At 28.2% G+C, this 24992-nt stretch overlaps 2 protein-coding genes across 6 annotated transcripts in view; both read left to right on the top strand.

The window, feature by feature from the left end:
• Nucleotides 1–5035, top strand: part of LOC111632093 (espin-like) — a 35248-nt gene extending 30213 nt beyond the window's left edge. For all 3 annotated transcript variants that reach the window (XM_023376459.1, XM_023376457.1, XM_023376458.1), the window contains exon 3: nucleotides 4761–5035. In XM_023376459.1, the coding sequence (XP_023232227.1) occupies nucleotides 4761–4776 (16 nt within the window). In that variant the 3' untranslated portion in view covers nucleotides 4777–5035. The remainder of the gene's footprint in view (nucleotides 1–4760) is intronic.
• The window catches only part of LOC111632091 (espin-like), a 74479-nt gene that overhangs the window by 6089 nt on the left and 43398 nt on the right, over nucleotides 1–24992 (top strand). Inside the window, exons 2-3 of one of the 3 annotated variants that reach the window (XM_023376453.1) lie at nucleotides 7120–7596; nucleotides 23272–23427. In XM_023376453.1, coding sequence (XP_023232221.1) covers nucleotides 7226–7596; nucleotides 23272–23427 — 527 coding nt within the window. In that variant the 5' untranslated portion in view covers nucleotides 7120–7225. Of the gene's footprint in view, nucleotides 1–7119; nucleotides 7597–15808; nucleotides 16029–23271; nucleotides 23428–24992 lie in introns of those variants that run through there. The other 2 variants (XM_023376455.1, XM_023376454.1) reach the window with 2 other exon arrangements.

Genomic DNA, 24992 nt, shown 5'->3' with positions numbered 1-24992 from the left:
AAAAAAAAAAAAAAAAAAAAAAACTAGTAGAAGTAAATTTGATATTCTCGAATTAAACTTGTAACATGTATTTTAAGTCAATGTATCACATGAAAGTTTTTTTTGCTTTAATATATGCTTATTTATTTATAAATAAAACCTTATTTTATTTTTTATCATCTTAGAAAGAGTTTTAGTTTAGTTAAATTTTTACATAAAACAGGGTCAGGAAATCCTTTAGGCGTGAGGAGAGACAATGATAAAAATTCCTTTTCCACTCTTACTTTCCTTAAAGCATTTCTCTGGTGCTATAATTTTGTTATTTAGTGGCTCGTCTAGGGTCTAATACTTTTTTCTGATCCAGAGAAATTTATCCCTGCCAACCCTTTAGCAGAGCTGTCGAGAGGTTGTCTAAAGCCCGGGGGTAGAGCGGTTCTTTTTGCTATTGTTTTTTTTTCTTTTGAACAGATGAAATGCACTGAATGTTTCTTCATTAATAAAAAGCAGTTTAAAGATTTTTTGTCAGTAAAAATAAGATTAATTCATAGGAATAGACCTAATAAAGGCTGTTAAATTTTCTCCAGTTCCTCCCTCATCAAGACCCAGCTCTTTAGTTACTTCTGTTCATATTCAGCTTGAATGGTATTTTTTTTATTTCCCTACTTATTTCTTAATAAATTGGGGAAATAAATAAATAAGCATTAAAAGTTTTTTTAATATAAATTTACTCGGTAATTCTCACTGTTAACAACAAAATTTTTATAACACAAGTCTTCATACCTTATAAATTTTGTTTTTACAATTTTTTTTCTGTAATTTACTTTAATTTTTAATTATTTCATGTAGTTCGGATTACGAATTCCAGATGGCAATATTGATAAATTGCAATTTTTGAAAGGATTTTCTTTCTTTCTTTCTTTTTTTTTAAACATGTAATTTTAAAGTATGGATAAAAAATTATAAACGAATTTTAAAAAATTATTATAAATTTTTATTTGCATTTAAAAAAACAATTATTATTAAAAGAAGAGATTCTATGTGTATATTAAAATATTAATTGAAATATATTGAATAAAAACAATAATTCAAATACAATAAATGCTAATTCACCAACACTTTATAAAAATGAATTTTATAGATGTTAATAGATGTAATTGGAATTGACAGATTATAGAGCACTATAATCACATGCCATTATAATCTGTGATACTAGAATTCAGACTGTTACTCTTACTTCTAAAATGAATTAATTTTTTTTTTTTTAAATTAATCTTTATATACTTAAAATATAATTAACACACAAATAATTTTAAAAATATATAGAAAAATTCAAATTTGAAGTTGTATAATCATTTATATATCTGCATTTATTAATAACTTACATAAATATTAGCAGTATCAATAATATCATTAAAATAATTTAAATTCTTTTCTAATTATTTAAATCACTTTTTAAAAATTTTTTATTACTTATTTATTTTTTTAACCAAATTTAAATAGTGATATTAGTAAATATAACCATAAATTAAATAAAATTTGTTATAATTTTTATACAGATTTATGAATTAAATTTATAAAAGTTTAATTAATTTGAATTTTATACTTTAAATCTGTATGTATTTGGAATAGTTTCCTATTTTCTTAACCATAGAAAATTTTCATTAAATATCATTTAAAATGATCGATTTATTTAAATTTAATCGATTACTTTAATGAGATTTTATCAGATGTAACATATTTAAATTCTTGAGAAAAATCGGTCGAGTATTAAACTCAATAAACGGAATCATATAGGTTAATTTTATTTATCTTGCTCGTTATGCTTTAGTATTTTATGACAAACAATAAATGGAATTTTAACTCTGGTAATATTTATTTATTTATTTAGACAAGTATATACAAATGAATTTTTCAAGACAGTGTTTCTCCTGACGTTATATCGAAGTACAAAACGCCTTATTGACTCGAGGCGATCCTCTTGCTGTATCACGATCTGTCAAAATCTCTATTATACACATGACAAGTGTTTTTAAAAAGTGTATTTTTAACTCTTCAAGCTATCGGATTAAGTGCTTGTTCACACCTGATTTTTGACAATTTTAGTTTCAACTATTATTCTTGTTTAATTTTTTTCTCTCCTGCTTCTCTTAAACGCGAAGAGCTGCAACATTTATAAATGATGATATCAAAAGTCATTTATAATTAAAATTTCAAATAATTTTTAGCTGTATTATTGATAAAATTTTCAGTGTTATTATTTTTTATTTTTAAGGCATATTACTTACCATCATTCTGATTAATCAATCATCATCAAGTCAGTTTTAATTGTAATGCGTGTGATTAATTTGAGACTAAATATACAGGGTGATCCAAAAATCTGTTAACCGTGTTTTACGTGTTGCTGGTAGACTTGTGAATCGTAAGCAAAGTTTAAAGCGTGTTTTTATGGAAACATTAAAAATAACATTCGAATAATACAGAAATTTAACCATGTTTAATCTTTACAAAGGTTGATGGTTTGTTGGCTGTACACCATGTACTGTACCTTTTCTCCATATCCTTAATTGTTAATGATTATTTATTTATTTAATTGCAATTTTTCTGATTAAAAACTAGGTTTTATAATTTATATTGGTGAAAATATTCTAGACTCTGATTATTTTTATTCCATAACTCAATTAGGTGCGACAACGTACTTAAGCTAATATTTATGAATAAATTACACAAATAAAAGCGTATTTTTATAGATAAACATCTGAAGAAATTATAACATTAATTTATACAAACGAATAATTAGTTTGACACTTGTAAATTCGAGTGCAATGCGCTAAATTTACGATTGTAATTTATGAAAAATCGACGATATCGAAGGGGGTTGAAGGAAGTGAAAACGAATTAAAAACCAGTAAAAGGTATATTAATTTTCCTGAATGACTTCTCAACGGGAAAATAACATTTCTAATTAGCATGAGAATATTATTTTTAAAAATAGTACAGGGAAAAAATGCCTTTTTTTCTTAAACCTGTAATGCATATTTTTCCACTTGGTATAATTAATTAATCGATCTCGATCTTAATTAACGGGGCTGCTACTTTATTATTATTATTTTTTCCTTTTCAGTTAATTAATCCAGTGAAAATTATTCGATAGCATTTTTCTTCCTATAATTTTATATGATTTTAGAGGGAAATTTGAAAGGTTAACAATGCTCGAAGGGGTGGTTGGGTAACTAGGTTGACATCATCGGACTGAAACTTAAATTGAGGATGTTGCTGAAGCAGTGATGGAATTTTAAACATTGTAAGATAACTAACTATATATTTATTTTGTTTTGATTTCTAGAGAGGTTACCCCTAATCTACAGGTAAATTAACTATCGAGTGAATTTTAAAGTATTTGTAAGCGTGTCCTTATCTTAAATGCGCTTATTAATACTGTAAGGCATGAGATTACTACCCCCATAAAATAATTAACATGCCCTGTAGAGGTATATATGTATCTCATATTACAAAATTAATTATTCGATGCTTGAAAGATGAATAAAGTCCCAAAGTTTTACTCTAAAATGAAGCTTAATTCCTATATTAAGTTTATATTCACTCCTATTCACATTACACTTCCTTAATTTGATGCAGATGAGTACCATTATATTTGAATTCTTTGCCTAAATTTGTGAAGAAGGAACATGTAAAATGCATTTTTTTTCAATTTGTACACAAAATAAACTAATGAAAATGTCAGATATATAGAAATAGTCTTGCCTTGACACGATTTTTGTGGTTAAGGTTGCTTCTTCAATAATTTTACGGACAGCAGATAAAGAGGTCAGGCAAATAAGTAACATTTTGAGCCGAAATTTTATTGGTAGTAGAGCAACAAATCTATAAACCATCTTCATCTTCTAACAGACAAAACAACAGAAAAGATATCTTCCTTATTACGCTATGTTTAATCTATGATTGACAGTTCATCGATTAGAATTTAGGATAAATCTGTTTAGTTATTTCATTCACGATGCTCCTTTAAGGAAAATTAAAACTAAATTATGCATTTTGTGAAACGTTTATTTCAAAAATTTGTTCAAACATTTGCAATTTAAAAAATTTTTTTCCTTTATCCCATTAGTTCAATACTCTATTTTAGAATTCTAGTTATAAGATACGAAGTTTGTTCTTTATTAAGATTGCTCCTCTCTTCTGAAACACCTTGGCACAGTTATAAAAACCAATTTTATCGTTAATTTCTATAGTAAATAGGTCTCCTCAAACAATGTAAAAGTTCGAATTCTACGCTATTCTGAACATTAATTATCTGTTTAATCTTCTATTTGTAGTTTCTCTTACTTCAGATATGTGTAGAAATATCATTAAATGCACATGATTTAGATCTGAAATCTTTCAAGAGCCTTACAAGTATCAAATTCTTTAATAATTATAGTAAAACCTGTCCAAAACGGAACCCGAACAAGACTGAAACCTGCCTAAACGGAAAAAAATATTCGATATCGTGCGATTCCGCCTTACACAGGTTTTACTGTATAAATATTTATAATGATAAAATCTTCTACTTTACTATTTTAGGTCTCTGTTTAAAGTTTTATTTTTAAAAAAATCATAATTATAATTCATAAAATTTTACAGAAAATTAGATAAAGTTTGCCCTTTTTTTCATTTGTGAAGGAAGACCTTCAACCTTGATGACGCTTAGAATATATACAAAAATCTAAAAATAAATAACCTCTAAAAATCTCCCTTTTTAATAAATCTGTATTCGTATTTAGAATTTTAAAAGATTGAAAAAAAAGAAAAAACTTTCCTGTTCCATATATCCTTACCTGTTTGGATAAGACGAAGTGACCGAAGTTTAATACTCCATTATTTATATAAATAGACCAAAACAAACCTCAAATACCGATTTCATAGAAGAATTTTAAAGAATTGGAGTAGATAAAATAACCAGGTTCTTGTTAGAGAAACCTACTTATGAGAAAAGCAAAGTTTTCTTTCTTGAAAATAGCGGTATATAAATTTAGATATTACATCAATATTGGAGTGTAAAATATTCTAAACATTGTAAATAAACTGTTTCTTTCTTTTATTTTGCACACAGACTTAATAGCGCAGTGTAAATTGTATTTTATCACAAAACAAAGTTACTCATAAATGACGTCACCGATACTTTTAAAGCATATAAAAATCGGAAACGTGTTTTATTGCAACTTTTTAAAACCTCCAAAATAAAAAAAAAATATTTGAAGATTTCCTGTTGGAAATTGAAGGAAAAAAGTTTATTCTTTAATTTACAATTTTGGCATAATTAAACGAAATAAAGTTTTTCCCCTATTCAAATTACGTCAAAGTAATAACTAAACGAGGAAGGGATTAGTCAGCATTGCAGCCTGAAAAAAAACGAGGAAAGATAAAAAAGATGTTCGACTGTTGCCACCGATCGACGCTAGGGGGAGAGAAATGATGCACTTCTAACGTCATCTCATAGGTATCAGTGGAGCGCAACAGTTACGTCAGTTGCAAACACCACACAGCGGACGATTTAATAATTACAGCACCATTTGACTTTTTTAAATCAGAGTTTGTCCATACTCACTGGTGTTTAAATCGCATTTTCTTTCTACCTGACACGCGCTTCGAACATTGAAATGTTTATCTAAAAATTACGTAAGAATTTAAAAAATTTTTCACAAGATTTTTATATAAGAATTAGTAAGTATCTACTCATTTTTTTATTCTGATTTAAATTAAATTAATAATAAAATAATTTAATTTAAAAATTGAATTAGATTTTATTAGTTTTTTTTCTTTAATAAATTTATTTTTTTGTGTTGAATTATATATATATAATTTTACTTTAACATCTAGAATGTCCTATTAGGATAATGAGATGATATTCTTAAACATAAAGTTTTCTTATTTATATCATGGTCGATCCTTCAGTAACATCTTCCTCCTCTTGTACTTTTATTAAAAAGAAACTTAAGTACTGAAAGGATATTTGCTGAATTTTTATAAATTTACCGTATTTAATGAATGATTGACTCGTAAAATGACTTTAAAACTGTACTTAAACCTTATAAAAACACCAATTTCCTTAGTTTGCCAGTTTAATTAAATTGTAGGAAATCGTATAAAATTTTTATTTTGGTTTTTCTTATTTTTTTTTTGAGTTTTGAGACTTTTTGAGTTTGTTTTCNTATTTAAGGGATTGACGCTATTAAATTTTGGTGGCTAAAGGTCTTTTGTAAGAATAATATAAAATCGAAATTATATATTAAATGAAAACAGAAAATTTTACAAATAATTATTAGAATTTTTAATGAATTTCGCTTATGACTTTTAATATTCATGATACAGTACTTATTTTCGCAAAAATAGGTCAATTTAGCTTATAGTCAGGCACTAACAGGTGCGAATGTTGCAGAAAATATTTCAAAAAAGTGGAAAAAAATTGTGTTTTCTCCTTGCTAAGTATATTATTTATAATCAGTCAACCCGTTGACGTACGCGACAATTATCTTAGCGCTTTTAACTATGAAAGCGCGATTAGAGATAGTGTAAATTTTGTAATTTCCATTGATGCCGACGTGACAAACTCTTTGTTATGGGGTCGAATTTTCACTTTTGTTCACTCTGACACCTGGTTGACGTTTTGCGTCGTCATAAATAACCGGGTCGTGTGTGGAAATTGGCTATTTGTGCCAGTAGAAAACAGGAATTTCCTGGTTTTTACTTCTTTGCGGATAGATATCCGTTGGTGATAACTCATCCAAAAAATTACAAAAAAATTGACATTTATACCGGCCATATTTGTGGCTCACACGACCTCGGGCTATACAGGATGTACGCTTTACTGAATTTTTTCTATTGATGAATGAAAATAAACTTTTAATGACAGCTTCTAAGATCGTATATTACTTGAAAGCAGTCAACGGACGACATAATAATGTAATATTTTTAAAAATTAGTTGTTTACTTTTCACTTTATAGCGCCATCTTTTGATAAAACAAGAAAGTAAATTCTCAATTTTTTTCCTTTCATATTTATGTTTAGTTATTTTAAATATTTAACTTATCCTGTCTCTAATAAAAAACAAATTATAAATATATATTAATTTTATTTTTCAGATATTTTATTTAAAGTAATAAGAATGGTTATTATACCGCCATCTTTCGGTGTGAAGGTGAACTTTTCCAGTTTTCTTATTGATCGCTAAAAAAGAAACTATAAAATATGCCAACTCTACATCCGAAAATGCCTGAAGTGCCAATTTTACATCGTGCCTTAGTAGCTGCCAGAGAAGGGGACTTACAAGGATTGCAGCTACTTAAAAAAAATCAAGATTTATCTTCGTCGATACATGACGAATTTGGTGCCACTTGTGTACATTATGCAGCCAGAGGCGGGAACGTTAAAGTATTAGATTATTTAATAAACTCTTGTGGGATGAAAGCCACATCTAGGTCCTACGTGGGTGCCACACCTGCCCACGATGCAGCTGCTATGGGTAAAATGTCCGCGTTGTTGTGGTTATTAAAGCATACGGACTGTACACTATGGGACAGAGATAAAGACGGCGCCACAGTTCTACATGTTGCTGCCAGGTAACTTTCAAACCATATATTTTCGAAGTTAGTTAGTTTTTGTTGTTATTAATAGATGGCGCTGCGTGTTTGTAGCGACATCCATCATTTACATGGCGCTAGAAATGTGTAGCGCCATCTATATTGGCTAATGTATGTAGCAAAATGTCTATTCGAGTGAATTTTCTAGTTGTTGCTAAAATCAGAATAAATTATTATTTTTATCTACTTAAAAATATTTATAAAGAATTTAAATTTTTTTTAATGTCTCTTGCCTTTCAAATTTGATTTGGATTTAGATAAGTTAGTAATGTTGTGTAATAATATACATTTTAAGTTTATAAATCTCATTGTCATGCTTTGTTGTAGTGAATTAAAATGATATAATTTGCGTGATTGAATCACAAATTATTCAATTTAGTATCACGAATTGTAAAATCGAATTCCGGCTTTCAATATCCGCTATTGTAAAACTCATTACAATTACATCGTTAAACATTATTCAAATTACAGTGTACAGAGGAAGGTTAAATGAGAATATTCTCTGTTTGATCAGTGTATTATTGGACAAATTACAGAAATTTGGTTCGATTGTTCAGTACAGTACTTTCTTTAGAGAACTAGATGATGATCCATCATTTTATACTGGTTGATTTTTATGTAGAGTTAATAGGTGAAGTTGAATCAATAAAATATTTTGTAATTTATATAATATAATAAATGTCCTAGTCCATTTTTATTGGGATAAAAAAATCTATAAAAAATGTCTTTAAAGATGTAAAACAGATTTATTTAGTGAATTTTAATCATTAAAAAATTAATTACAATTAAAGATTTGTTAATTCAAATCACTTTTGACGAAACGAAATTATTTAAATAACTGTTATAAAGATTGGAATTTCCACTTTTGTTACTTTTCCGGCTGTTATAACATAGGGAAAATATGGCGGTCCGGAAAAAAATGACTCCCCGAGATTTTTGCTTATTTGGACTCAGGGACACCTTGAAACGTCGAGAAATGCAAACAAATTTAGGGAGTAATTTCTGTATGTTTGGATGTTAGTGTGTGTGCGTGGTGCACGATTTTGTTCATCCTGTTTGAAGCTTAATAACTGCTGTGCTTTTTGTCGAAAATTTCTGAAATTTTGCAGGGAGGTTTGTGTATTAGAGGGATTGACGCTATTAAATTTTGGTGGCTAAAGGTCAACGGGATAGGGAGATAGAAGGGAGTCGTGTGTGGTTGGACTTAATGACGATTTTACTCGTTAGCATTTACAATTTTTAATAAAACCATCCCTACCCTCAAAATTAAGTTTTTTGTCATTTTATAATAGTTAAAAATATAAAATATTTTAAATATGATAATAGATGGCGCCACCAAAATTTTAAGTGTCGAAAAAGTTAAGCAACTCGCTGGTTGTTTATTTTTGTAACTGTTCATTGGCTCTATTTTTCGAACGTTTCGAACTTTAGAACAATAGTGATAATGTTTCCAATACAAATTTTCTCGAATTAAACTTGTAACATGTATTTTAAGTCAATGTATCACATGAAAGTTTTTTTTTTTTGCTTTAATATGCTTATTTATTTATAAATAAAACCTTATTTTATTATTTATCATCTTAGAAAGAGTTTTAGTTTAGTTAAATTTTTACATAAAACAGGGTCAGGAAATCCTTTAGGCGTGAGGAGAGACAATGATAAAAATCCCTTTTCCACCCTTACTTTCCTTAAAGCATTTCTCTGATGCTATAATTTTGTTATTTAGTGACTCGTCTAGGGTCTAATACTTTTTCTGATTCAGAGAAATTTATCCCTGCCAACCCTTTAGCAGAGCTGTCGAGAGGTTGTCTGAAGCCCGGGGGTAGAGCGGTTCTTTTTGCTATTGTTTTTTTTTTCTTTTGAACAGATGAAATGCACTGAATGTGTCTTCATTAATAAAAAGCAGTTTAAAGAGTTTTTGTTAGTAAAAATAAGATTAATTCATAGGAATAGAACTAATAAAGGCTGTTAAATTTTCTCCAGTTCCTCCCTCATCAAGACCCTGCTCTTTAGTTACTTCTGTTCATATTCAGCTTGAATGGTATTTTTTTATTTCCCTACTTATTTCTTAATAAATTGGGGAAATAAATAAATAAACAAACATTAAAAGTTTTTTTTAATATAAATTTACTCGGTAATTCTCACTGTTAACAAAATTTATAAGGTATGAAGACTTGTGTTATAAATTCATACCTTATAAATTTTGTTTTTACAATTTTTTTTGTGTAATTTACTTTAATTTTTAATTATTTCATGTAGTTCGGATTACGAATTCCAGATGGCAATATTGATAAATTGCAATTTTTGAAAGGGTTTTCTTTCTTTCTTTCTTTTTTTTAAACCTGTAATTTTAAAGTGTGGATAAAAAAATTATAAACGAATTTTAAAAAATTATTATAAATTTTTATTTGCATTTAAAAAAACAATTATTATTAAAAGAAGAGATTCTATGTGTATATTAAAATATTAATTGAAATATATTGAATAAAAACAATAATTCAAATACAATAAATGCTAATTCACCAACACTTTATAAAAATGAATTTTATAGATGTTAATAGATGTAATTGGAATTGACAGATTATAGAGCACTATAATCACATGCCATTATAATCTGTGATACTAGAATTCAGACTGTTACTCTTACTTCTAAAATGAATTAATTTTTTTTTTTTTTAAATTTGCATACATATTTCAGGATTTAATATCANAAAAAAAAAAAAAAAAAAAAAAACTAGTAGAAGTAAATTTGATATTCTCGAATTAAACTTGTAACATGTATTTTAAGTCAATGTATCACATGAAAGTTTTTTTTGCTTTAATATATGCTTATTTATTTATAAATAAAACCTTATTTTATTTTTTATCATCTTAGAAAGAGTTTTAGTTTAGTTAAATTTTTACATAAAACAGGGTCAGGAAATCCTTTAGGCGTGAGGAGAGACAATGATAAAAATTCCTTTTCCACTCTTACTTTCCTTAAAGCATTTCTCTGGTGCTATAATTTTGTTATTTAGTGGCTCGTCTAGGGTCTAATACTTTTTTCTGATCCAGAGAAATTTATCCCTGCCAACCCTTTAGCAGAGCTGTCGAGAGGTTGTCTAAAGCCCGGGGGTAGAGCGGTTCTTTTTGCTATTGTTTTTTTTTCTTTTGAACAGATGAAATGCACTGAATGTTTCTTCATTAATAAAAAGCAGTTTAAAGATTTTTTGTCAGTAAAAATAAGATTAATTCATAGGAATAGACCTAATAAAGGCTGTTAAATTTTCTCCAGTTCCTCCCTCATCAAGACCCAGCTCTTTAGTTACTTCTGTTCATATTCAGCTTGAATGGTATTTTTTTTATTTCCCTACTTATTTCTTAATAAATTGGGGAAATAAATAAATAAGCATTAAAAGTTTTTTTAATATAAATTTACTCGGTAATTCTCACTGTTAACAACAAAATTTTTATAACACAAGTCTTCATACCTTATAAATTTTGTTTTTACAATTTTTTTTCTGTAATTTACTTTAATTTTTAATTATTTCATGTAGTTCGGATTACGAATTCCAGATGGCAATATTGATAAATTGCAATTTTTGAAAGGATTTTCTTTCTTTCTTTCTTTTTTTTTAAACATGTAATTTTAAAGTATGGATAAAAAATTATAAACGAATTTTAAAAAATTATTATAAATTTTTATTTGCATTTAAAAAAACAATTATTATTAAAAGAAGAGATTCTATGTGTATATTAAAATATTAATTGAAATATATTGAATAAAAACAATAATTCAAATACAATAAATGCTAATTCACCAACACTTTATAAAAATGAATTTTATAGATGTTAATAGATGTAATTGGAATTGACAGATTATAGAGCACTATAATCACATGCCATTATAATCTGTGATACTAGAATTCAGACTGTTACTCTTACTTCTAAAATGAATTAATTTTTTTTTTTTTAAATTAATCTTTATATACTTAAAATATAATTAACACACAAATAATTTTAAAAATATATAGAAAAATTCAAATTTGAAGTTGTATAATCATTTATATATCTGCATTTATTAATAACTTACATAAATATTAGCAGTATCAATAATATCATTAAAATAATTTAAATTCTTTTCTAATTATTTAAATCACTTTTTAAAAATTTTTTATTACTTATTTATTTTTTTAACCAAATTTAAATAGTGATATTAGTAAATATAACCATAAATTAAATAAAATTTGTTATAATTTTTATACAGATTTATGAATTAAATTTATAAAAGTTTAATTAATTTGAATTTTATACTTTAAATCTGTATGTATTTGGAATAGTTTCCTATTTTCTTAACCATAGAAAATTTTCATTAAATATCATTTAAAATGATCGATTTATTTAAATTTAATCGATTACTTTAATGAGATTTTATCAGATGTAACATATTTAAATTCTTGAGAAAAATCGGTCGAGTATTAAACTCAATAAACGGAATCATATAGGTTAATTTTATTTATCTTGCTCGTTATGCTTTAGTATTTTATGACAAACAATAAATGGAATTTTAACTCTGGTAATATTTATTTATTTATTTAGACAAGTATATACAAATGAATTTTTCAAGACAGTGTTTCTCCTGACGTTATATCGAAGTACAAAACGCCTTATTGACTCGAGGCGATCCTCTTGCTGTATCACGATCTGTCAAAATCTCTATTATACACATGACAAGTGTTTTTAAAAAGTGTATTTTTAACTCTTCAAGCTATCGGATTAAGTGCTTGTTCACACCTGATTTTTGACAATTTTAGTTTCAACTATTATTCTTGTTTAATTTTTTTCTCTCCTGCTTCTCTTAAACGCGAAGAGCTGCAACATTTATAAATGATGATATCAAAAGTCATTTATAATTAAAATTTCAAATAATTTTTAGCTGTATTATTGATAAAATTTTCAGTGTTATTATTTTTTATTTTTAAGGCATATTACTTACCATCATTCTGATTAATCAATCATCATCAAGTCAGTTTTAATTGTAATGCGTGTGATTAATTTGAGACTAAATATACAGGGTGATCCAAAAATCTGTTAACCGTGTTTTACGTGTTGCTGGTAGACTTGTGAATCGTAAGCAAAGTTTAAAGCGTGTTTTTATGGAAACATTAAAAATAACATTCGAATAATACAGAAATTTAACCATGTTTAATCTTTACAAAGGTTGATGGTTTGTTGGCTGTACACCATGTACTGTACCTTTTCTCCATATCCTTAATTGTTAATGATTATTTATTTATTTAATTGCAATTTTTCTGATTAAAAACTAGGTTTTATAATTTATATTGGTGAAAATATTCTAGACTCTGATTATTTTTATTCCATAACTCAATTAGGTGCGACAACGTACTTAAGCTAATATTTATGAATAAATTACACAAATAAAAGCGTATTTTTATAGATAAACATCTGAAGAAATTATAACATTAATTTATACAAACGAATAATTAGTTTGACACTTGTAAATTCGAGTGCAATGCGCTAAATTTACGATTGTAATTTATGAAAAATCGACGATATCGAAGGGGGTTGAAGGAAGTGAAAACGAATTAAAAACCAGTAAAAGGTATATTAATTTTCCTGAATGACTTCTCAACGGGAAAATAACATTTCTAATTAGCATGAGAATATTATTTTTAAAAATAGTACAGGGAAAAAATGCCTTTTTTTCTTAAACCTGTAATGCATATTTTTCCACTTGGTATAATTAATTAATCGATCTCGATCTTAATTAACGGGGCTGCTACTTTATTATTATTATTTTTTCCTTTTCAGTTAATTAATCCAGTGAAAATTATTCGATAGCATTTTTCTTCCTATAATTTTATATGATTTTAGAGGGAAATTTGAAAGGTTAACAATGCTCGAAGGGGTGGTTGGGTAACTAGGTTGACATCATCGGACTGAAACTTAAATTGAGGATGTTGCTGAAGCAGTGATGGAATTTTAAACATTGTAAGATAACTAACTATATATTTATTTTGTTTTGATTTCTAGAGAGGTTACCCCTAATCTACAGGTAAATTAACTATCGAGTGAATTTTAAAGTATTTGTAAGCGTGTCCTTATCTTAAATGCGCTTATTAATACTGTAAGGCATGAGATTACTACCCCCATAAAATAATTAACATGCCCTGTAGAGGTATATATGTATCTCATATTACAAAATTAATTATTCGATGCTTGAAAGATGAATAAAGTCCCAAAGTTTTACTCTAAAATGAAGCTTAATTCCTATATTAAGTTTATATTCACTCCTATTCACATTACACTTCCTTAATTTGATGCAGATGAGTACCATTATATTTGAATTCTTTGCCTAAATTTGTGAAGAAGGAACATGTAAAATGCATTTTTTTTCAATTTGTACACAAAATAAACTAATGAAAATGTCAGATATATAGAAATAGTCTTGCCTTGACACGATTTTTGTGGTTAAGGTTGCTTCTTCAATAATTTTACGGACAGCAGATAAAGAGGTCAGGCAAATAAGTAACATTTTGAGCCGAAATTTTATTGGTAGTAGAGCAACAAATCTATAAACCATCTTCATCTTCTAACAGACAAAACAACAGAAAAGATATCTTCCTTATTACGCTATGTTTAATCTATGATTGACAGTTCATCGATTAGAATTTAGGATAAATCTGTTTAGTTATTTCATTCACGATGCTCCTTTAAGGAAAATTAAAACTAAATTATGCATTTTGTGAAACGTTTATTTCAAAAATTTGTTCAAACATTTGCAATTTAAAAAATTTTTTTCCTTTATCCCATTAGTTCAATACTCTATTTTAGAATTCTAGTTATAAGATACGAAGTTTGTTCTTTATTAAGATTGCTCCTCTCTTCTGAAACACCTTGGCACAGTTATAAAAACCAATTTTATCGTTAATTTCTATAGTAAATAGGTCTCCTCAAACAATGTAAAAGTTCGAATTCTACGCTATTCTGAACATTAATTATCTGTTTAATCTTCTATTTGTAGTTTCTCTTACTTCAGATATGTGTAGAAATATCATTAAATGCACATGATTTAGATCTGAAATCTTTCAAGAGCCTTACAAGTATCAAATTCTTTAATAATTATAGTAAAACCTGTCCAAAACGGAACCCGAACAAGACTGAAACCTGCCTAAACGGAAAAAAATATTCGATATCGTGCGATTCCGCCTTACACAGGTTTTACTGTATAAATATTTATAATGATAAAATCTTCTACTTTACTATTTTAGGTCTCTGTTTAAAGTTTTATTTTTAAAAAAATCATAATTATAATTCATAAAATTTTACAGAAAATTAGATAAAGTTTGCCCTTTTTTTCATTTGTGAAGGAAGACCTTCAACCTTGATGACGCTTAGAATATATACAAAAATCTAAAAATAAATAACCTCTAAAAATCTCCCTTTTTAATAAATCTGTATTCGTATTTAGAATTTTAAAAGATTGAAAAAAAAGAAAAAACTTTCCTGTTCCATATATCCTTACCTGTTTGGATAAGACGAAGTGACCGAAGTTTAATACTCCATTATTTATATAAATAGACCAAAACAAACCTCAAATACCGATTTCATAGAAGAATTTTAAAGAATTGGAGTAGATAAAATAACCAGGTTCTTGTTAGAGAAACCTACTTATGAGAAAAGCAAAGTTTTCTTTCTTGAAAATAGCGGTATATAAATTTAGATATTACATCAATATTGGAGTGTAAAATATTCTAAACATTGTAAATAAACTGTTTCTTTCTTTTATTTTGCACACAGACTTAATAGCGCAGTGTAAATTGTATTTTATCACAAAACAAAGTTACTCATAAATGACGTCACCGATACTTTTAAAGCATATAAAAATCGGAAACGTGTTTTATTGCAACTTTTTAAAACCTCCAAAATAAAAAAAAAATATTTGAAGATTTCCTGTTGGAAATTGAAGGAAAAAAGTTTATTCTTTAATTTACAATTTTGGCATAATTAAACGAAATAAAGTTTTTCCCCTATTCAAATTACGTCAAAGTAATAACTAAACGAGGAAGGGATTAGTCAGCATTGCAGCCTGAAAAAAAACGAGGAAAGATAAAAAAGATGTTCGACTGTTGCCACCGATCGACGCTAGGGGGAGAGAAATGATGCACTTCTAACGTCATCTCATAGGTATCAGTGGAGCGCAACAGTTACGTCAGTTGCAAACACCACACAGCGGACGATTTAATAATTACAGCACCATTTGACTTTTTTAAATCAGAGTTTGTCCATACTCACTGGTGTTTAAATCGCATTTTCTTTCTACCTGACACGCGCTTCGAACATTGAAATGTTTATCTAAAAATTACGTAAGAATTTAAAAAATTTTTCACAAGATTTTTATATAAGAATTAGTAAGTATCTACTCATTTTTTTATTCTGATTTAAATTAAATTAATAATAAAATAATTTAATTTAAAAATTGAATTAGATTTTATTAGTTTTTTTTCTTTAATAAATTTATTTTTTTGTGTTGAATTATATATATATAATTTTACTTTAACATCTAGAATGTCCTATTAGGATAATGAGATGATATTCTTAAACATAAAGTTTTCTTATTTATATCATGGTCGATCCTTCAGTAACATCTTCCTCCTCTTGTACTTTTATTAAAAAGAAACTTAAGTACTGAAAGGATATTTGCTGAATTTTTATAAATTTACCGTATTTAATGAATGATTGACTCGTAAAATGACTTTAAAACTGTACTTAAACCTTATAAAAACACCAATTTCCTTAGTTTGCCAGTTTAATTAAATTGTAGGAAATCGTATAAAATTTTTATTTTGGTTTTTCTTATTTTTTTTTGAGTTTTGAGACTTTTTGAGTTTGTTTTCTTTTAGTTTTTTTTAAACTAAAATAATTATTTTAAAAGAAGCGCTTGAAAATATTTTTAAAAATTGCTGTTGAAAATTGATATTTATTTCATTTCTATAATTAAAATACAGTATATGAAACTGATATAAGAATGTTCTAGAATAACGCATGAAATCGACACTTCTATAAAATTCTAGAGAACTTCTTGAAATCGATTATAAAATTTTTGAATTTCTGTAATTGATTATATATAAATTCTAGAAAAATGTCCTTTTCAAGTATCTGATTAGGATTTTTAAATAAATTTAAAAAATAATAAAATATTTTTATAAAGAAGCCAGAAGTTTGTAATTAAATTTAACTAAATAATAATGCTTTAAAACATCTTTTAAATAAAATCCCACGCTTAAATTTTGATTTTTAAATCTAGATTTTCAGTTTTTTTAAGATTTTAAATCGAAAAGCTTTTATTAATACGTATTATTTTATACTGATATATATTATATATTTGTATTTGTACAGTAATTAGTGAATGCATCTTATATAAACTATTTAAATGGCCATTTAATTATTCATAATCGCAAAATAAGCTTCTGAGAAAGGGCACCCAACTACATTTCGACATTAAAAACTAGTCTTTAACAGAATCCAATCAAAATATATTAAATATCATTAATCAGTACGACGACTCGTTTTATAGAGCCTTCACCAAACTCAGCTGGTTCCTTGTTATCCATTTTTTTCTTTCTCGTGTTTGCTTATGATTGACAGCAGTATTCCTCTTTCGTGACCTAAGCGTGACTTTGCGTGACAGGCTAACTAAGTGGTCTCGTGTAACTGGACAACCTGGAGTCATTTTCAGTCAGACGAACACTGACGTGAGTAATATAAAGACCTTTGAACCTGTTGGGTGTTCTTAAACCCGAATATTTTTGTCGTTTTTTTTCTGTGGAAACTCTGTTGACTAATTAATATGGAATAATTACGCCAGGGCTCAATCTGTTTAGTTTTTTGACAGAATTAGAACGTCTGGAGGGATAGTTCCGGCCTCGATCGTAGTCAGTTTATGCATGATCGAGACCCTGACCTATCTCTGGCGTTAGTCGGTCAGATGAGCGACTAAAGTACAGTTTGTAAGTAGTTTTTGTTTTAGATTTTACCCAGATATGGATTACTTAATGAAAATTAAGCCGTAAACGGAATTTATTAAACAGGACTGTTGGCTTATCTTAACGTTCCAATACGTGTTTGGCATGTATAGGAACATGTATAGTCTACTGAATACATATATTGTATACTAAATCTGAGTCATTATTTAACTGTATTCATCAACAAATTAAAATTATCTCGAATGATACGCTTACAATGTATCGCATTTGAATAGTGTAAACATTTCTAACCTTTAAAGATAATTCGCGGTAATTTTTGCTTACTCTTTAAATAATTTTTTAAATATTCATACAAAAATAGCTATATCCTTCTGTAAACTTGTGTTTATATAGCGGTTATAGATAGAAAATGAATGGTTTTTTTATTCTGTCTTATACGCTTCAGGTGTGCAAGTTTAACTTTAAAAAAATTAGTGATGCAACAATCATTTTTGATTCAAAAATAACTAATCGTTGGGGTGAATATAAATATAAAGTTTTTTTTTGCATCAACCGGTGTGTTAAATAAGAAATAAATTTTAAAAATTTATTTTGTATTTTTTGTTTAATTCCTATGCAAATTTTAAGTTTTCTACTAGAGATTTATTTTTCTGTCATTTTTCTTAAACAAGATGGAGTTTGGTTAACAGAAATAAAGATGTTTTTAGGCTGTAAGATGCCAATTAAGACATTTTGAAAGATATACGAGAAAAGTCTCTTATCTTTCTCGCATAAGGCAATTATTCTAAGTTTCTTCAGGGTTTTTTCATTAACCTGTCCCTTTGACTCTCTGATTGGTTCTCAATTTTACTTTATAAACTGAAAACTGCTTAGGGAGATTTACAAGACAGTTTTAAAAGGGATTTTAACCTCGATTTACCAATTATTTCGACTTCATCTGTTCATTTTCTTTCATTCTTCAATTCACTGCTTCTTAGGCATTTCCTCAATTCCCTCTCTTCTACTACGAAAGTTGATTCAACTAATTGCTCGTAAACGAATTATATGAAATATTGACGTCTAAGTTTGTTAAGAATTTCCTCTTGGATGAACTTTAACATTTTCAATTGCTTGAAACAAGCAGATTACTCAGCAGGTTACCATGGAGAGCATTAGACTGAAAACATCCGCTCCGGATACAGAAAATTTGGACTTTCAAGGTGTCAAAATGAAGAGTAATCGCCCGAAAGTAAATTTTACCATAAACTATCCTATCAGTTGCAAACGTCGTTTCAATTTTCTTCCAAACTTGTTTATACGCGAGATGATATAACGAGTGACAAAATGAACCATTCTTTAAAATGCTCATACTTATTATGCAGCTAGAGTATGGAAAAAAATTCAAGTTTTGTAAATAATATTCTAGTAGGAGGCGATAAATTGAGTAAAATTAATCCTTTTCTTGCTCCCTAATTGACTTTGGCTGCGTAAATCCATCAGTTGCTCTATTTTTATTAATAGTTCTATAATGGCATAGTGAAATGGGCGTCTACGCTTATTCCGAGAGTAATATCAAATGCTGAAATATGATCTATTCCATGCCATGAATTATTAAAAAGCCTTTGAAACAACTTTTCCTGTACATACAAATTCAAGATGGCCTCTTAATTGGTACTTATTAGTGTCGATTCCCCATGAAGAACCCACAAAAAAAAAACAGAGTTGAAGCCTTATTTAATTTGCTACATGAACTCTTCACTTTAAATCTTTGTTGACACGAATCTCTGTGATTTTTTTTCTATTGTTGTTGACAAGTTAGAATTGGTTTTTTTTCTGTGTTACAACATTATAGGCCCTGTTTACTTTATAATACTAGATTCAACTAGTTATGCGCTAGTTCCTCCGGTGGCGATTGCAACTGAATCAACACTTTTATTCTTTACAGCCTCGTCTGGTATAGAAATTTTTCTGTTAAAACTTTTAAATTCTAAAACCGTGCGAAGTTTATGACCCGGTTAAAGGAAAAGTAAAAATAACTCGAAAGTTCTGTAAAGTTAGGAAAATAAAACAACGTCCTGGATAGCCCTGGTGTAAATAGGACACGAAAAAGTAGAATAAAGGCTATTGAAGCCTCTCACTCGATATATATTGATGACTTCACGTTCGTGAAGGATCATATTTATCTCATAAATGGGTTATAGTTCATCTTTATTTTATGCACGATATCACAAACAATAGTAGAGATTCTTTTTTAATAGGAAACAATTAGTAGATGCCACCTAATGAAGCGATTTCATCTATTTTAAGACGGAAAATTCCTCGTAAATTGATAGTTTTTTTTTTTTGCGTAAATTTTGAATGAAATTGCAATTTTGAATCAAATTGCAATCAGAATTTTGCAATTTCATTCAAAACTTACGCAAAAAAAACTATCAATTTAATTCTGATTATGAATGAACTATTTAAAGTAAGTTACTTTCAATTATTTTAATCACATTCTAGGCCCCTACAAACTTCACAATCCCTACATTACAGCAATTAATAAGCACGATGTAGATGCACAACTGACAAAAAAACCTCCCAACTCATCCGCTTAACCAACAACTTTTTTTTTGACAGTTTTTTGGCACAGGTGTAGAGGGTCAGACAGGGTTACTTTACGCCAACCTAATCATAGACCAAAGGCGTTAACGATAACACTGTTTATTAACATATCGACTTATTGCTGATACGATCTTCCATGTATAAAAATTGGGCTAATTTGTTTGATATTATTCTGAGCATGGGGCAGGTGAATATTCTGAATTCTTCTACACATACTCATACAAAAAAAAATGTATTTTATTCTCATTACAGAAGATGATTTACGATATCGTTAGGTAGGATAACATTAAGAAGCCAAGCAAATTCGTCAAGTAGTTGTATCAAGAAACAAAATTCTTATCTTCTATCGTTGGGCTAACTGGTTATAATGTTATTTTTTTACATTAAGTATATTTTAAAGCTGGTTATAGTATTTTCTGATTTTTATTCATAAAAAAATTTAATTTGCGAGTTTATTATCCACTTCCTAATTTAATATGTTAATTGTTTCAAAAACTAAAATGTTATACTAGTTTAAACACGATTAACCGATTATATTAATTATTATTTAATTGAAACTTCCTTTACCAGGCCTTAAGGACAGCATTTTTGATACAGGCCCAATCGCTTGTAGGTTACTGATTTTATTACACAACGATTAATTGATCAAACGATTCGAAATTGATCGATCAAACGTCAACTCGAACGAGTGTTCATTAATTCTTGCATCACATAATGAATTTTTTCTTTGAGCCGGTATCCACAGGCATTAACCTTTTAATTGTTGCGAAATTCATTTCATAAATGAAACGGTCGCTAATACTGTAAAATTATGTAATTACACATTGTTTGACTTTATTCCAAATGCGAAAGCTTATCTTGAAAATGTAGAGGTGAGTGACTGACTCCATCTCTGAGAGGGATGATAGTAGGCATGGCCTAATCAATGGTTGAAATGACAACTAGAATAACCTAATGGTTCGGTAATTGTAGATGATTGCAGTCGTATGATGAATATGCAATTTTTTCGCCATTATTTTTTCTGACTATGTTAAAATCCTTTTTGTTCGCTGCTTGCGGTGTTTGAGCCTACTTATGCAGCGAATTTTTAACTCTAAAGAAAAAGAAATGGATCACTACATTGTTAATGTATTCGCTATTGTGTTTTTATAATAATTTGGTGTAAAATTTTCTCATAAAAGCAGAAATATTCAGTTTTTTCACGGCAATTTTAACCACGCTTTTCAAGCTTCTTCAGAGTTTTGACTGCATTTAAGTGACTTCACAGTGGCGCGTTGTCCTATGGGCAAAAAGGGAAATTGCCTGGGGGTCCCACTAGCAGGGACCTCAAAAATTTTATAAGAAAATATTTTCCCCATGAGAATGTAGAAAAATGTCTACAGTCAACACTGTACTTGGGGCCCTCCTAATTCAAATTTGTCTGGGCGCCCATGAATCTATAACGTTCCACTGTGACTTTTAAAATTTTGGTTATTTTTTTTTCTCTTATAAGTTAAAAGTTTTAAACTTGACAATTTTAAAAAACACGCACGAAAAAAATTAAAATATAATTTTTAAAAATAACTATTGCAAATTTTAGAACGTGTTTATGCGTGAAGATAACTGTCTGTATACAGGCTAAACCTTCCGGGATAGCTGTAAAATTTATTAATAGAAAATAAAATTATTGAGTCAAGGGAGTCTTTGTCATGTTGCATAGAGAGATACAGATTTATATATATTTTTTAAGAAAATAAATTTGTTAAAGAATCATATAATGACTCTTCCTGCAAGCATGAGCAGTTACATATAAAGGGCGCCTTTCTAACTGAAGATAAGCTCTGTTTTAATATTAAAAAAAACTGTAGTTTTTTTAAAAACATGTTAACTTTACTGTTAACGACAGACCGTCTTTCATCTATTAATTAGTTTCCTCAAAATATAAATTAGAAAAAAAATTATGAAACAGAAAAAGTTTGTTTCTTTAATAGCATATTTTAATAAAAAAATAAAAAGATAAAAATGTTTTCCTATTTTTCGGATTTGTGAACATGACTCGAATGAGTTGCGCTTTTACATAGTAGGTTCTTCATCCGTATCTTAAACTTCACCGTTTTTAAGCATGGCCAACAGCAGATTAAAATAGAGTTATATATTTCGGAAGGATCCGGAGGTGATTTTTTTATATCGTTTAATCTTTAAAAAATATGATTTATGAAGTGCGAGTTCATCCGGTTGGTTTACTAAACACTTTACATGAAGGAAGATGAAAGGGACTTCAGGAAAATTCTTTTAAGTTCAGAGATTTTTAGTTAAATTTCTGTTAAGTTGCTTAAATAAGTTTATCCTATGGGCAAAAAATGAAATTGGCTGGGGACCCGCATCAATAGAGGGACCCAAACCAATCTTTTATAAGAAAATATTTCCCCCGAAGTAAAATGTCTGAAGTCAATATTGTACTGTACATGGGGTCCCCCTAATTCAAATTTGCCTTGCCCACGAAGCTATAATACGCTAGTGACAAGTATTTTAAACGTTAAAATTAATCTTGTTTCGTCTTTGGCTGCTTCAAATGATACCAGTTGAAGCGAATGCCATTGCTGCTTCTCGTATCATGCAGTTGAACCCGAACGTTCTTTCAACAAGTTATGCCTCAATAAATTTGAAACAACAAACTATAATTAAAAAAAAATTACTTTTCCTAAGTAAAATATGCAGTAAATTATACAAACTGACTCTACAAAAAATGAAAATTACAGAAATAAATTTGTTAAAAATTTTATTCATTTTATTTTTACACTTGATTGGCTCTCGAAATAATCTAGTCATTTCATAATAGTGGATTAAATGTAGCAGAAAACAAGTCTTTCAACATTTGTGGTCATTGGAGAGTAAAAGAAAATAATTTTTTTATTCTCTGCCCCCCTCCTGATCGCGTGTCTGGTTCTATTCTCGAAGAGATTTTCTACGAAAACTGCGAAAAATTATCGAACATTTCAACGCTTCGGCGATTTAAAATGATTTTTGCCAATTGTATTTTTGTAATTTTGTTAAAACAGTTGACCTACATAAATTAATTTGTTGTTTTTTTAAATTATTTTCGTAGGTACGGACGACGCCATGTTCTTAAATGGTTATTGAGAGAAGCCAAGATGCCCGCTTTGGAGAAAACAGCAACTGGTGCTTTGGCATTGCATTATGCCGCTGCCAAAGGATGCCTCGATTGTGTTAAACTACTAGCCGAATCATGCCCCGAATTAAGGTAAGTACACTTTTTTAACACGACTAAGTTCAAGTAACTCTAGAATTTATTTAGTGGCGCGCTATCCTAAAAGGGCAATTGCCCGGGGTCCCCCAATAACAGAGATCTCAAACCAATCTTTATAAGATGAAGTTGACACTGTAATTGGGCTCCCTGATTCAAATTCGCCTATAACGGGCCACTGACTTTATTTTTAAAAACGATCACTTATCAGTTCTGGATAAGCTTAATTTCTTAATCTGGTAGCTTAAATATCGATAAACTGAATTTGTTCGGGTATAAAAATACCTCTTATACTTCAAAGTATGTCTTTGAACATAGGATAAGTCATATTGTATGTGCTCTAACTATTCTAATATTACTTATTTTGATTAATCCTCATACCGAAATATAACAGAGGGGGCAACTCATGCATAAAAATCATGAGGTGCCTTCATAAAATAGTACATATCAATCAAAAAAAGGATTATACAGTATTACAGTGATGAAGATTTGCATAACGTATCTAGAAAACTAAACGTGAATAAAATAATCTTTCATCTATTAATATGGATGCATTCGTCTTTGTAGATTAATCTTTAATATGCAATATAAATATTTAATATCGTAGAAACTAATTTTTAATTCCTTAAGAAATATCCTGTTTAAGTTAGGATTTTTCTTAACAAAATATATTCTAGAATCTATAAAGTTTAAGCTGTAGAGCAAAAGGTAAGATTTTGGAAACTGGAAATCTATTTTGCTTATTAAAATCTCTTAAAATTAGAGAAATTCTTTAAAATATTTAATTAAACGAGATATATAGATTAATTTTTTAGTGAGGGGGATCTTTGGTCCTTATACTAAAAAATTAATCTGTATATCTCGTTTTAATTAACTATTTCAAAGAATTTCTCTAATTTGAAGAGATTTCAATAAACAAATTTCAATAAAATCGCTGCAAGCTATATAAAAAAAATATCGAAGTCTGTAATTAATTAATATTATACACTTAAATTACTAGCCGAATCATGCCTTGGACTGAGGTAAGTTTATCTTTATATAATTATATTACTGTAGTTTTCCTTATATTTCTCTACAGACGTTTACTTAAGCGAATTATAAGTCTGATAAGCCTACATGCCTATATAATAACAATAATTTAGCTCTTAAAATCTAAAACAGAGCGTCCTATAAATGTCAAAATGTTGAGTTTTGAAATTTGAATGATAAATCAGCAGAGATTTTTATTATTTATATGAGCATTTTATTACTGATTACATCAACTTCTGTACGAGATAATATATAATTAAATCTTCATCTATATTAAATGCGATTTTTAACAACACACTCAATAAATATATATAAAAGTGTATCATCGAAGTCTTTGATTCTTATCAGCAACATACGAAGTTTGATAGATATAATATGATTAATTATCATGGGAAAAAACCATGGTTAATTAAAATTCGCTCACGTTGTTATGCAAATCATAGAAAACTATTGATGGTTCGAGAAGAGTTTTTCATTTATTTTTACGTAAAAGGCTGTCATTGGACGAATCGATCGAAATCAATCGATTGGCA

Source organism: Centruroides sculpturatus, unplaced genomic scaffold (genome assembly GCF_000671375.1).
Source record: "Centruroides sculpturatus isolate CEXI.00-Female unplaced genomic scaffold, Cexi_2.0 scaffold748, whole genome shotgun sequence".
Classification (NCBI taxonomy): Eukaryota; Metazoa; Arthropoda; class Arachnida; order Scorpiones; family Buthidae; genus Centruroides; species Centruroides sculpturatus.
Note: the sequence above shows the minus strand (reverse complement) of the source record. Positions and strands in the feature narration are given on the sequence as shown.